The following is a 13,912-nucleotide window of genomic DNA, read 5'->3' as shown; positions in this document are numbered from 1 at the left end:
AGCTGGTTGTAAAACAAACTGTAGAACTTCTGTATTTGTTGTTTGAAGGCTGGCATGGAGTATTCTTGGTAAACTTTTCAGAAGAGTAGCCACAAGAAGAGTTTATTCCTTTCTTGACCTTCCTATTTTACATGAGCAAAAGAACTTCATTAGCTCTTACATAAATACCTGTCAGTATAGATGAATGCAGTTTCCTGTCACGTTTCAGTAGCACTGGAGGCTCTCTACATTGCTGTAGCTCTTGTTTGCTGAAGTACTGAATATCTGGGATGATCTTCCCTACTAGTCTTCTGAAGCCTAATGCACCTTTCCGATACAGGAGACCATACTGTCATGGTTAACTTTCTTTCCTTTCTCAGGCCTTTGTTGTTAGTATCCTTCTTGAAATGTCACTTCTGTGACTGATCTGTCTTACTGAGCACACATTTACATGAGAAGCATGTATAAATTAAATCTGTGAGGATAATTATTGCAAGGAACAATGTACTATCTCAGGGACAGAGAAGCAGATAATGGAATATTTTCCACCACCTCTGCTTCACTGAAAAATTGAGAGCATAATGCAAGAAATGCCATGCCATCAGCTCAAAAGTGGTTGCACAAGCTGTCATGTCTGGTAGGAGCCTCTTCAGCCAGGCAGCCTTCTAATGATGTACATAATAATGTTCTTAATGACATACATTAGTTTCCATACTGTTGAGATAAAAAGCCTGGTACTGTTTTTTCCACCTGCTCTTTCTAAGGCTCTTGAGAAAGTAATGGCTTGCCAGTGTCCGTATGGTGCAGTCCTAGGTGCTCTTCAGGGAAACTGCTGCTCTTTTTTTTTTTTTCACATTTCAAACCAGATGATTTAGTAAAGGTGGCTAATATGAACATGGTGGAAGACAGGGATGCACATATGTTTAGATATGTGCATAAATGTGGCAGTGGGACATGGGAGAGGGGCTCTGGTGTGTTGTGTTTTCCCAGATTTATAGTTTAAGTCTCTTAAGAATAAATGAAGTTCTCTCAGTTACCCAGGACATGAACTGTAACTTCACTTAATTTGTTGTTCTGTCAAAGTTTGGCTGTTATAGGGCATATCAGTATTTCACTTCATCGTCATCAAATTAGTCTTACTATGATTTTTTTTTTCCCCCCTGGTTTCTTCATGAAGTGAAAGCCAAAATACTTCTCATAGTACAGATTTTTAAATTTAAATTTATTTAAGTATGGTCAGTTAAAGAAAAAACCCTGTTGAAGGAAAATTTTTCTTTTCAATTGAAATTTCTTTCTGCAGCTTTGAGTATAAAATTTTCCTATTATTTGGAACAGCTTAATTTTGTAATTGAGTATTTGTTTAACGTTAGTGCCAGATGATAATTTTCATGACTGTTCCTTTATTCTGGATATATGCATAATTTATTTCTTTTTTTATCTATGGAAAGAAACATTCGGCTTTTTTGTGTTAACGTATTTTACTGATTAGTGCTGAAGTACTGTTGAAGTCAAGTTTTTAATTACAGGTTGAAGTAGTTCATAGCTACTGCCCTCGAAGTAGCTTTCTCTCAGAGAATGAAAATATAGAATGAGGTAGCCTGACTGGCATTGCTTTACAGTAATCTTAAAAAGCATTAGAAAGAAGGAAAGATAGAACAGAGATATCGGTGCCATTCAGCTAAACAACTACTGATGTTAAGAATACAAAAGATTAGATAATTTTCCCTAACTTTATTTAGATGACAGTGTATATAAAACTTTCATAAAGGCAATTTCCATGAATTCAGTGATCTATTAACTTGCTTTAAGGCTTCTGGTATAAGCCTTTCATGTGGTTGTCTTTGAGAATTTCAAATGCATTTGCAGTTCACTTCGGGCTGAAATTACTTGCAAACAGTTCTTACTATAACGAATTAGGTCTTGGGTGATGAGAGATCTCCTGCAATACTCCGTGCTCATCTCCAGCTCTTCAGTTGTGATTGGTTTCATGGCGTAGAAGAAAGTTTTCTGCAAAGCTCATTAAAGCTGATTTGAATATTACCTACAGGTGACTAGTATAATATGAAGTATTCCTTTAGAAGCCATGTATTTTGCATCCATACTGCTGTCTGAGAGGATGCATGGATTTTTGTTCAAGTGTTTTGGCTGTCATGGAAGAAAACTAATTAGTTATTCTCAGGAATTTTCTTGGCATTCTGCTTAGGGTTGTAACAGTTGAGTAGAAAATGTATTCTTAGGGTTGAAATACTTTTTACAATTGTAATACAATTTTGTATATATTTTATTTATATATAAAATATGGTTCACACTTGGAAGACTTAGGAGAACCAAGGACTCCAAAAGTGGAGAGCGAGATTGAAATTGATTTATGTTTTTGTATCGGTACAGATCTCACTTATTCGTAAGCTCTCTCAAAAATGGCATAATTTAAAACTTTGAGTTTACAAAGGCTGATACTTTGTGCAAAATACATTTTTCTCTTTTTTTTTTAAAAAAAACCTCTTTTCATTCCTGAAATACAGCAGTGACTAGAACTGTGTTAAAGGTAAACGGACAAAGGAAAGGCAAGGCACAGGAGAAAAAGGAACAATAAACAGGTGTGTCATTAGATCTGATTCCATACTCTGTGTCAACAAAAAATGCATTCTGCAAGTGGCTGGTAAAGTGAGATCTTTTGCTTTATGATTAAATTTTGGATTATTTTAAGTCTAAGTTGCTTGCTAGATATGTGTGATTCAAGGGGGGGAAAAAAAGTCTGTGAACTGTCAGTCCAGCTTTGTTCTTTTGGTACTTTTCCAGCTAGAACCTCTTAGTGCATTTGCTGTTTTTAATATGCTGTAACACTATGCTCTGTAGCACCAGGAGATTAAGAAAAGGAGATGAACACCAGCACAGTTTCGCCAGATTACATCAACGAAACTGGCCATTGGATCTTGTTCTGCAAACCTGCAGATTAAGCTAATATCTAAACTAGCAGCTGATGGACAAGTGGTAAAGATTGTACTTACTAGCAGTGGTAATTTTAAAACACACAATAGTGGCTGTAAATCTTCATGGGGTCTATAAAAGGAAATACCTGGATGCAGGTGCATCTTATGGATACTTTAGTATTCTGTTATCATGTCATGTGAGTGGTTTTGTGTTTAAGTTTTTAGTTACCTAAAAATTGGCCTAAATATAGCCTTAGAGTCTCAGGTTATTACTCAGAGCAGAATGAGTGAGTTTGAATGTGATCAGTTCTCAAATACTACATTTTCCCAACAGTCTCTGAACTTGCCTTTGAGGTCTGTTCCCTTTTTTTCCATTCTCATAATTTCAAGGAAGATTCTGAAATCGGACTGTTAAATAATGATGTGTTAGAGTATTTCTAATCTGAATCGCTCTTATGATCACTTTACAGCTTCTGTCTTATGACACTTGTATTGGCATAACTAATGGAGCAGTGAATGTTGTTGTCATGATGGAGTTGAGCAGCGCAGAAATTTGTCATCTCTTCTTCTAAGGCATATTGTGCTATTGTTTATCTGCTCTGGTAGCTGGGATTTCAGTCTGGATGTGAAGAGAGAACAAGAGACAGGGGAGGAAGAAAAGAAGTGAGGATGTGAGGAAAGAGGCTAGTTTGACCAATAATAGAGTCAAAAAGGTCTATATGTATCCGAAATAGAGAAAATGTTTCTTTATAAAATTAATTCTGTGTTAAAACTCAACATTCCAGTGAAGGTTTAAAAATCATTCTTGGTCCTCTTGGGTGTATTTCATAATTCTTCTTAAACTGAATGTTCAGAGATTCAGATTTTGAAAATTAGGCATAAAATATTGTAATACCAGTCACTGAAATGTTTTCAGGGTTTTGCATGCAAATGCTAGCTTTGCATCAAAGCTGGGGCTTGAATATTCATGCTGAGGAAATGAGTCATTAAACCTTAAATACATGTTCAGTTAAATGTTTTTAAAAAGTGTTTCACCTGCTAATACTATTGAAACTTTAAAGAAATATTGTACCATTCTTTTGTTTCAGTTTTACTTTATTATTCATTTCACCTGAGTACTATCAGGAATTCTGGATGTGGGGGGGTTTCCTTTTTTTTTTTTCCCCCCCTGCATTATATCTTTACACAATCTTCCAAGTCTGAACATCATGCCTTCTTTCTCTCTTAGAGTATACCTACTCCATCTGTTCTTGCAGTTAGTTATAAAATTTATTGTCAAAGAAGGCACTGCAGTGTTGCATCTGCTGTTCCTTTGATAGCTTACCTGTACCTTAGCTAAATACTGGAAAGTAACAGAATAGCATTTTATTACATCACTTCTATGTAGACTTTTTGCAAATGTTATTTGATAGTACCTATGACTAGATGATTTTAGAGTTAAGAATAAGATACTGTAATGTTACAAAGGAGTGTTTTTCACTCATTGAATTAATTTTTCTTTTTTTTTTTTTTTTTAAATGATGTGTAAAGATGTGTAAGGTTGCTTCAGGTAGTCATTCACAACATCTGTGAATGCTGCATTTGGCTGTGAAAGCCCAATCTCCTTCTCAGTATTGTGTTCACAGAAGATGAGATTCCAAAATATTAAGTAGGCAACTTACAATTCCCAGTGTTTTTTGAGAACAACAGGTTCATGTCTTGTAGTTTAAAGTGCTTTGAGCTTTGTGTTTGCTTTAAAATAAATCTATGTTTTTACAACTGCTTGATTATTTTTCAAAGCCAAATGCAATTAAATACTAGGTACAATTCAAGAAGCTTGGTATGTGTACAGACTGAAAGTCAATCTTACATTGAGACTCTTGTTCGGGTTTACTCTGTAGAAGTTATGGATTCTAAGAGAAGTTAAATGGTTGTAAAACATAAAAATGCTACTGACCTAGCAAGAAACAAACTAAACAAAATTAATTTGAGTTGATGTAAAGTTCTCTTTTTGAGTAACTTTTGAGCTCACAGTTTTGGTTTCATCATGTTGACAGTGAAATATTCTCACCTTTTCCAAGTGTTTTATCTTATATGCGTGAATTTGGAATTTTAACTTGATATTGGCAGCAAAAAATCCTTAGCTGATACAACTAACTTACTAGCCAAGAATTGGGTGGGAGGAAGGGAGAAGACTGATTGCAATTTGAGAAGTGAATATTTCAAAGTTTTCTCTGAAAAAGATCTACCAATTGGTTGATTGTTACCATTTTCAATCATGACTAATTTATATGAAACTAAATATTCTTTATTAGTTTATTGAACTAATAAACTATATCTAATTCACATCACAGGAAGCCAGAGTTACAGATGTAAGCACCAGCATGTATGATGTATGTATTTTTATATGTAGCATTAAGTTCAGAAAACGCTTTTGTGTTTGGATGTTGATTGTTAATAGTCTTTCTTCAAGCTGACATACCATTCAAGATGGTTTACCAGTATATATTGAATGTTAACTAATTTCATGTGATACAGAATCTGTGATATTTCCAGTTGAAGGAACCCTACTGTTCAGTCACAATGCAACATTCAAGCAAATTGCAGTTGTCACTGCTGCCTAGGATGCTGTTAATGTGAAAAGATCCAACATGATCATAGAAAATGGATGTTAATGCTTGTTCTGTACTTTCTTGCTGTTGTAATTCTTATTGTAGATGAGATTTCCAAAAGTGCTTGGTTGACTTAGGCTTGCAGTTCTTACTGAGGTTTCTAAAAACTCATTGTTCACTCAAGAAAGGTAGTGATTTCTAAAGCTGTGGGGAAACTAATGTATAAATGTTGCAGATCAGAATGTGGAGCCTTAGTACAGCTTCCTGGCTTCTTACTGAATACTTCATGAGAGACATTTAAGACTAAAATAATATTTTTATGATCCTGACCTATTGTAAAATCTTTTTTATAATAAAGGTGTGGCCAGTGTTTGATTGCGTCACGCTTACAGGTACGTGCAGTAAGTACAAATGTGTTGAAATTCTTCTATATTCATGAAATAAATGTAAATGTCATCTCTTCTCTTTTAAGGAAATGATCATCGACAAGGTCAATGGACAGGTTGTCCCTCGGTACTTGATATATGACATTATTAAGTTTAATGTAAGTACTTTCAGTTTTATTGCTTTTGTCATTAGTTATGGATTCTCATTTCTATTTTAATCTTATTTGTATAAGACCTTCAGAGTAAATTTAAACACCAAAAGCATTTGGGTATTTTGTAACTTGATAACAAGCAATGCATCAGAATTAAGATTGAAACCAGTCTTATAATAGACGTTGGTTTATTTCCACCTGCACAATAAAAGATGGCAGTTTGAAACAGTTTGCTAAACACTGTTGGGAAATTTCTGATTTCTAGAGCATGTTTGAACTATTTAGGCAGTGAAATTGAGAGGGGATGGAGAAGTTCACCTTTAAGTGGTATATTTGTTACCAGAGCATTACAGTGTTCCTTGTTAGGCTGCTCCATCACCTCTTTCTCAAATTTCTCTTTGAAACCAGGCAACTGGTCCTCTGTTAAGTCCTCAACGGCAGGCTCTCCTGTTTACACTGGCTGTAGGGCAAATATGTAATAAAGAAATACATTGTGAAAGTTATGGAAAAGGAGAAGCCTTTGTTGACAGCTAGGAATATAGTCTTTCTGGTCACAAGAAAGAGCTGTTAAACAGTACATAAAAGGAGAAACTTTTTTTCTTTAAAGCAGCTTTCAAATATGGTGAACGTTTGAATGTCACCAAAGGGCTCTTGTATGTTATCTTTTATAGATTTTTAAAAATTTATTGTATTTTTTTCTCCAAATTACATGCATTAATTACACTCTGGTATCTGTTAATGCTTCTGGAAAAACAAAATTAGCGTTTCAGTGCTCCTAACAGGACAAACAGTAAACCACAGAGCATGTCATACTTCATAAATTATGGTTGACCCTTCCAGAGTTGATTAAAGTGCTACTCAGCTCGAGTAGGCCACTGCATCAGTGGGAATTACAAATGTAGACATGGGACGAGTCATCAAAAATGACTTTGGTATTCTTACAAGCATAGTCATAGTGTGACTTGGGACAGCTGCTTTTAAAAGTAATAGTTTGTGCAGAATACATGTTAGGTTAGGAATAGAAGATTTTTGTTAACTCATTTTAATTCTGCATCTTGATGATCTTTTCTTTAACCTTTTCTGAAAAGTAGGTGTTAGTTTCCTGGATCCCTCCTATGATTAGGACTTTTCAGTAAGCAAAAATTCCTTGTAGACTTCTGAAAAATACCATCTTCTATAACCACTCCTGGTTTTTCATTTTTACTTCACATTTTCTTACCTGTTCCTCCATCTGTGACTCCATGTTTATTTACCTTCATGTCTTTCCTCGTCTCTGCTCTCACTTTGTGTCTAACCTGCCATTTGCTGCTGTTACTCTCCCTTTGAAAAATAAATGTAAGTTAAGTGTACAGTCTCCTTTCCTCAGTTTTGGGATATGCATATACTGGTCCAAGCAAAAGAACACTTTTTGAAAATCGTAAGTATTTTGGTGAAACATTTTTTGGGTGAAAGGGTAGGAAACTCTCATTTGTAGCGAAGTGTCCAGACTTAACATGAAGAATCCTACTTGGCAAACAGGAAAAACAATCAGAGGGTTTCCAGCAGATTGTTAAGGTTTGGGAACAGTCTGCTTTTGAACAAAGCTGTAAAAGCTTTAAAGATTGTTTGGGGTTTTTTGTTTGTTTTTTAAATGGACTGGGAATGAGACAGAGGAGTTAGTTACTAAGTAATACTATGTTAATGTCAAGGACAATTTAAGATAATGTTATCAGTATGAGTACAAGCAGGGCTTTAGCTGCAAGAAGTCATTAGCAGTGGTCCTACTACAAAGATAAAAAAGCACAGTGGTTTTTAGGTTAATTTTAGAAGCTTAAGTAGAAAAATGGGCATCCAAGGATGTTTGGCTTGGCAAGAAATGATCAACAGAATTTTATCACTAAGAGAGGTAAATGTATTAAAAACTTGTAATTGGCAAGAAAGGATAAGTTCCTTTTAAGTTGTGTAAGTTAGATTTGTGTAAATTTTCCTAGCAGAGCTTCAAATCAAATAATTACACGAAGCATCAGTCCTGTTTAAAAACAAAACATCCTGCCCCCCTCTCCTTCGTAAACAAACAACCCCCCACTCAAAAAAAAAAAAAAAAACCCAACCAAAACAACAACAACAAAAAAAAACCCAACCCAAAACAAACCAGCCTGACAGACAAGCTATACGAAGTGCTCTGGAATTTGACATTGCTTCTTTTGATCTTGAAAGTAGTTGTGTCTTCTGAAGGTGAACAGTGGAGTTTACTGTACTCACTGTTCATCATGGAAGTTGCAAGATTTTCAGCATGTCCCCCATCTCATCCTCCACAGTGACTCAGCATACTCTGCCGTTAGAGACGTGACATTGCAGCTGGGGAAATGTGAATACAAACCCTGTTGGTGACCACCTTTGCTCAGGCAAACCTCATGTTTTAGTCAGGTCTAGTGAACTAGAGATATTTTCAGCTGACATTCTCAGATGCTCAACCTGTTTTGCTAGCTAAGTGTTAGACAGTTTTCTGGTTTTGTCAGAATATTTCTTCTGAAATACTGCATTGACAAATTCTGTATTAAGTCCCAAAGACTTATGTGCACTGTTAATACTGGTGAGAATTTGTGTGTTAGGATGACCAGCACTAACAAAAAAATACAGACATTAGTACTAAAATAAGGTAATATATAGTTTGTCAGAATGCACCATGTATTCATAGTGAGATATATGTCAACTTGTGCCCCTCAGGATGACTGTAAATAGTACAGTGAAAGCTGTTAACATGTATACAGAAAAATCATGTAATTAAATTTTAGATCACAGCAAAATAATGTTATATAATTAAAAATTTCCAAATAGCATTTACTTGTAGTATCACTTTGAACTATTCTCAGTATATTTGGCCATTATTGTTGTGCTTCAAAATTGCAGTGTACTCTGTTCTTGTATTTATTTTAGTTCTTCAGTATCTTGCTTTTAGGAGACTAAATAGTGTTAAAATGTGTGTTTGGAAGTGTAGCAGCTGAGACAGGGCAACCTTAACTGTGTTCTATGCCATATTTCTCTGACTTTAAACAAGGGGACATGTAGGACTGAAGACTGATACCTAAATGAAACCCCGAATGCTTAGACTGGCTTCTCTGTGTCTAAGTTAACTAAATACCACGGCCGCTGTTGCCTTTTGTGAGCAGAAATTATAAGAGGGTATGTTTGTTCTTAAAGCTGTGTACTTAAAGTTTCAGCCTAAAAACCAAAGATCCAAAACTGGAAAGAAGAAGGCAAAATAAAAATTGAGTTTCAGTATTGAGATAGACCTATACTGGAGTTCTTAAGGAGAACATGGAAACAATCTATCTTGGCTGTCTCTTTCCATGATAAATTTTGTATTGAATTCTGATGCTTATCACCTGTAGCTGCCGCAAAAGTCAGTCTTCAGTGATGCTGATGGAACCCTCTGACTTAATTTCTTTTAATCACCGTTTCTGTAACATCTAGTTACCATCCCATCATTTTACAAGAGATGACTATGTCAGGAAAAACAAATGATTCTTCAGGAGATTAAAAAAAGGTTTTCTTTTAATTGTCATTTTCTTCGGTCTGAATCATGATGTTGATTATTATTAATAGCAACTCAAAATATGACTGCTGTCTCATTGCTTTCATCTCACATGCTAAAATCAAACTCATAGAAAGGAAGCTATACGCTAGTGAAGTGAGTCTGCCTTTCGACCTCAACTCTTTGAGGAAACCCAGAGCAATCCCTGCTTTTTCTTTACTGTTTTGCTTGGTTCTTTATAGATAGAGAAAGTCAAAGTATATAAAATCTGCGTACATGTATACTAATAAATGAAACTGTGCAAAGGGCAGGATCCTGCTACTGAAAGTTTATCCTCTTTTTAAATAGTTAAAATGGTCCCTGGCACACTTTTGGTCTTGGCTGGCTACAGTGCTCTTGAGCAGTTCTCAAGAATAGTTGAAAGTTTAACATTGCTTAGGGACCGTTCTTACCAGGTGTTCTGAGATGTCATCATCCTCTTCTGGAGAGCGAGAGTATGAACGTAGTCAGAGAGCTGGTGGCTTCAAGGGCAGGGATGAGGCCTGTGTAGATGTATCCAGGGTGTCTTCTAGTTCACAGACTTGGGTCTCACCTCTGAAGTTCAGAAAGTGCTGTTTTGTGAAATGTCAGGTATTCTGCTATTGATATGCCTTTAGGGGCTTAGGGCAGAGGACATGAAGGCTCCTTACATTGGAAAGAGAGGGAATAAGGTGGAATAAAAAATAGTAGTATATCACAACATACAGCAGAATTTTGTTATGGAAGGTAAAAGAAGATCCAAGAAGCATGAAAACTAGTATGCCACTTCTGCTTGTCTATGGAGAAGATGGCACAGGTACAGGAAAGATGTCGTTATCATGTCAAGTCACATTTGGCATGTGAAATGTTTCTAGAAGTAGAAATCAATTGTAACACAGTTATCTTTCCTTACAACCTAAATGGATTTTTTTTTTCCTAAGACGAATATTTTTTTTCTCATTGAAAAATGACAAAGTATTTCTTAAAAATGCATGTATTTATTTAGCTTCTAATATGCTAATTGAGTTTTTTGTCCTCATTATGTCACTGGTTATGTGCGTCCTCCACACACATGAAATCTGTATTTTTCATACTCCTCTGAACATAAAAGGCTGATGGCACCCAACATTCCGTATGGCGTTCAGTCTTAATGAGTACAGAGCTAAATCCCTGCAATGCCTGTTACTTTTCAGCTTCCTGATTTGTGTCTACATGTAGTTAAATTCATTATTATAGTAACTGTAGCTGTATAGCACTAATTCTTTCACCTGAATGGTGAATAAAAAGTTCAGATTTGCTGGGTGTTTCTAGTGTAACAGAGGAAGCTGACAATAGACTAATTAACAGTCCCAGAAGCAAATACAAGTGAATCCAAATCCCTATTCATCAGAAACAGTCTACAGAAGAACATGTCTAGATTCTCCAGTCATCTTTGAGACAACTTTTTCTGAGAAACCTTGTTTTGAGAGGCTTTTTCTTAGATCATATTCAATAACTACATGTAGATGTATAGATGCTAAAGTTAAGCAACTATTTTTTTTTTTCCTCAGTTAAGTAATAAAAAGTAACACTGGCATAACGTAGGATCTAATTAATGCATTCTTAGCAAAGACACTGAAAATGAATAGTACTTTCCTTTCTAACCCTGGCCTTTAAATTTTTAAACTCTAGCCAAGTTTTCATGAGAGCAGATTGCAATGGTAAGAATAGACTGAATGCTTGTAAAAGAATAATTATTTTAATGTTTAGAAAGGAGATAAAATTTTTATTAAATTTCCTAATACTCTGTGTATTAAATTAAGTCAAGATCCAGATTCCTTTGGTTGTCATTATGCATAACAGTGCTGTAGCTGTTAGGTAAAACTTGTCATGGTAAACAGATATGCTGGTCATAAATCCTGCCCACAGCCAATGTGCTCATTGAATACATGCATGAAAAATTTTTGGTTTAAATCCCTGTAAAATATTACCATGTCTGACTTTTCTATTACAAGCCTCATTTTAAAGTGATGTAAAACTCACAGTACATGCTGTGTCTCATTTATTAGCCTATTAACCTTATCTTAAAAATGTTGTGTGAAAATTTTGAGGACACAATTCAGAGAGCAAGTCTTTAATTGGATCTTTTCTGTTTACAAATGCACCTGGCTGCCAGTCACCCTTCTGCTCTTACTTTTAATTCTGAGGTTATTTCTCAACCGGTACCACCTCAAAGTACAGATTTAAAATGCATTTCATTACTAATAGTACTCTGGAAAATGAGGATACCGTGTATGTGTTTACTCTTGCATCCTTTCTGATGGAGACGTATCTAACAAGTGCCCAAATGTTTGTAACAGCGCTCTTACTGTGCGTTATGTTCTCAAAATCTGTGTATATCACTTCATTCTATCATGGCTCAGAGGTGTCAGGTAAATGAAATGCAGAGCTTCTACTGAATTGTGTCTTGCTTCGCTTTCTGATGTTGCACTGGGAGAGGTGTGTTAAGATCGCTTTCTCTTCCTCCTCCTATTTTTATAATTCAGTTGATTGAGAGCAGGGGCAGTCTGGCCAGGTAATGTGTTTTGGTATTCTTTAGGCTATATGAATAGGGTAGCGTTACAGAATAGGGAGGACAACAAAGGGTGGTGGGCTAGGAGAGCTCGTAAGATGGAGAATCAACACGCTAAGGGAGTGATGCTGCAGAAGCTTTTGGGCCTATGGAGATGGATGGACAGAAATGCATCTTAGCTAGTTGTCTTTTTCAGAGTCTTTCTTGCCTTACTCCGCTTCCCTTTTGATTATCTTTTATTCATCATTGAAAACCTGACTTGTGTGTCTGAGCAGCAAAATTTGCAAATCTCCTTATCTATTCTGTAAACTTCCAAACAGATAATTTGTGTTGCTCCTTGTGCTTCAGTAAAGTGCACATGCAACTGAAAAATGGCATTTTTATGCATTTTTACATCCCTCTTTTGGAACTCTCTTTTGCTATGATGCCTACAAAAAGTAAGTTATTGCTGAAGAGTGATAATTAGTACGTGTTGACCAGGATACCTTTGGTGTTTTTGTATTCTTCATTTTATATTTTTTGTCTAATAAGCTGTTTGTTGTTGGGGAACATTCTTTAGTATTGCAATTAGTTTGAAGGTTGACTGTTTTACTTGCTGGTTAGATTGTGTGAAAAATGTATCTGATTTCTTCCTTTCCCTTGCGTCTTGTGAGTTAGATCCTCCTTTTCCCAACCCAGGGGGCACTATTGATAGCGGCGAAGGTGGTTTGTTTTTCACATTTTCCGAAATAAAGAAGGCTTAATGGAATATTACATAAAAGCAAAGGGAATGTATTAAATTTTGTCATGTCATGTTTTATTCCCCCAAGGTAAATGTTTCCATACCTTAACATGAAGCATGTGTCTCATGAGAACTTTTTTGAATGGCAAATTATCACTAGTATAATTGTCAGGGCAAGAGGCACAAAGTGTTGCTCCTGGGAGAGAGATGGGGGACAAGTAGTTTTCATGGTTTGAGCCCAGAGGGCAACTGAGCACCAGGCAACCACTTACTCCCCCCTTCCCCCTCAGGAATAGGAATGAGAAAATAAAGCAAAAGGCTCAGGAATTGAGATAAGGACAGAGAGGGATGACAAACCCATTATGGTCACAGGCAAAAGACAGACTCATTAGGGGAAGAAAAGGAACATCACTTTAATTCAAACACTAACAACAAAGCTACTTAACAGAGTAGGACAGTGAGAAGCATTACCACATCTTAAAAACACCTTTCCCGCACCCCTCCCTTCTTCCCTGGCTCAGCTCTGCTCCCGATTTCTCTATTTTCTTCCCACAGCAGTGCAGGGGGCAGGGAACTGGGGGGTGGGGTTGTGGTCAGTTCTGCTGCTCCTTCCTCCTCAGGGGGAGGACTCCTCGCATTCTTCCCCTGCTCCAGCGTGGGGTGCCTCTCATGGGAGACAGTTCTCCACAAGCTTTCTCTGTCATGGGTCTTTCCCACAAGCTGCAGTGCTTCCCGATCTGCTCTGGCGTGGGTCCCTCCTGCATGTTGCAATCCTCCCAGTGCCAAACTACAACAGCGGGGGGGTCCCCTCAGAGTCCCAGCCTTCTTTGAGTGCAGCCACCTGCTTCATCGTGGGGTTCTCCATGGGCTGCAGGTGAACATCTACCCCACCGTGGACTTCCATGGGCTGCAGTGGGACAGCCTGCCCTTTCAGCATGGGCTGCAGGTGAAACTCTGCTCCAGTGTACCTGCCCTGGTTCTCCTCCTTTCTTCCACTGACCTTGGTGTTTGCGTAGGTGTTTTCCTTGCAACTCCTCCTCCCAGGTTCCCCTTTTTAAATACGTTATTGC

The 13,912-nt window shown here is 36.7% G+C and overlaps 1 protein-coding gene across 1 annotated transcript in view; it reads left to right on the top strand.

The window, feature by feature from the left end:
- RNGTT (RNA guanylyltransferase and 5'-phosphatase) overlaps positions 1-13,912 on the top strand; it is a 195,492-nt gene that overhangs the window by 51,193 nt on the left and 130,387 nt on the right. The window contains exon 10 of the mRNA XM_074862047.1: positions 5,973-6,044. Within this exon, the coding sequence (XP_074718148.1) occupies positions 5,973-6,044 (72 nt within the window). The remainder of the gene's footprint in view (positions 1-5,972; positions 6,045-13,912) is intronic.

The sequence above is a fragment of the Strix uralensis genome, chromosome 3 (assembly GCF_047716275.1).
Source record: "Strix uralensis isolate ZFMK-TIS-50842 chromosome 3, bStrUra1, whole genome shotgun sequence".
Lineage (NCBI taxonomy): Eukaryota > Metazoa > Chordata > Aves > Strigiformes > Strigidae > Strix > Strix uralensis.
This window is presented reverse-complemented; position numbering and strand designations above follow the sequence as displayed.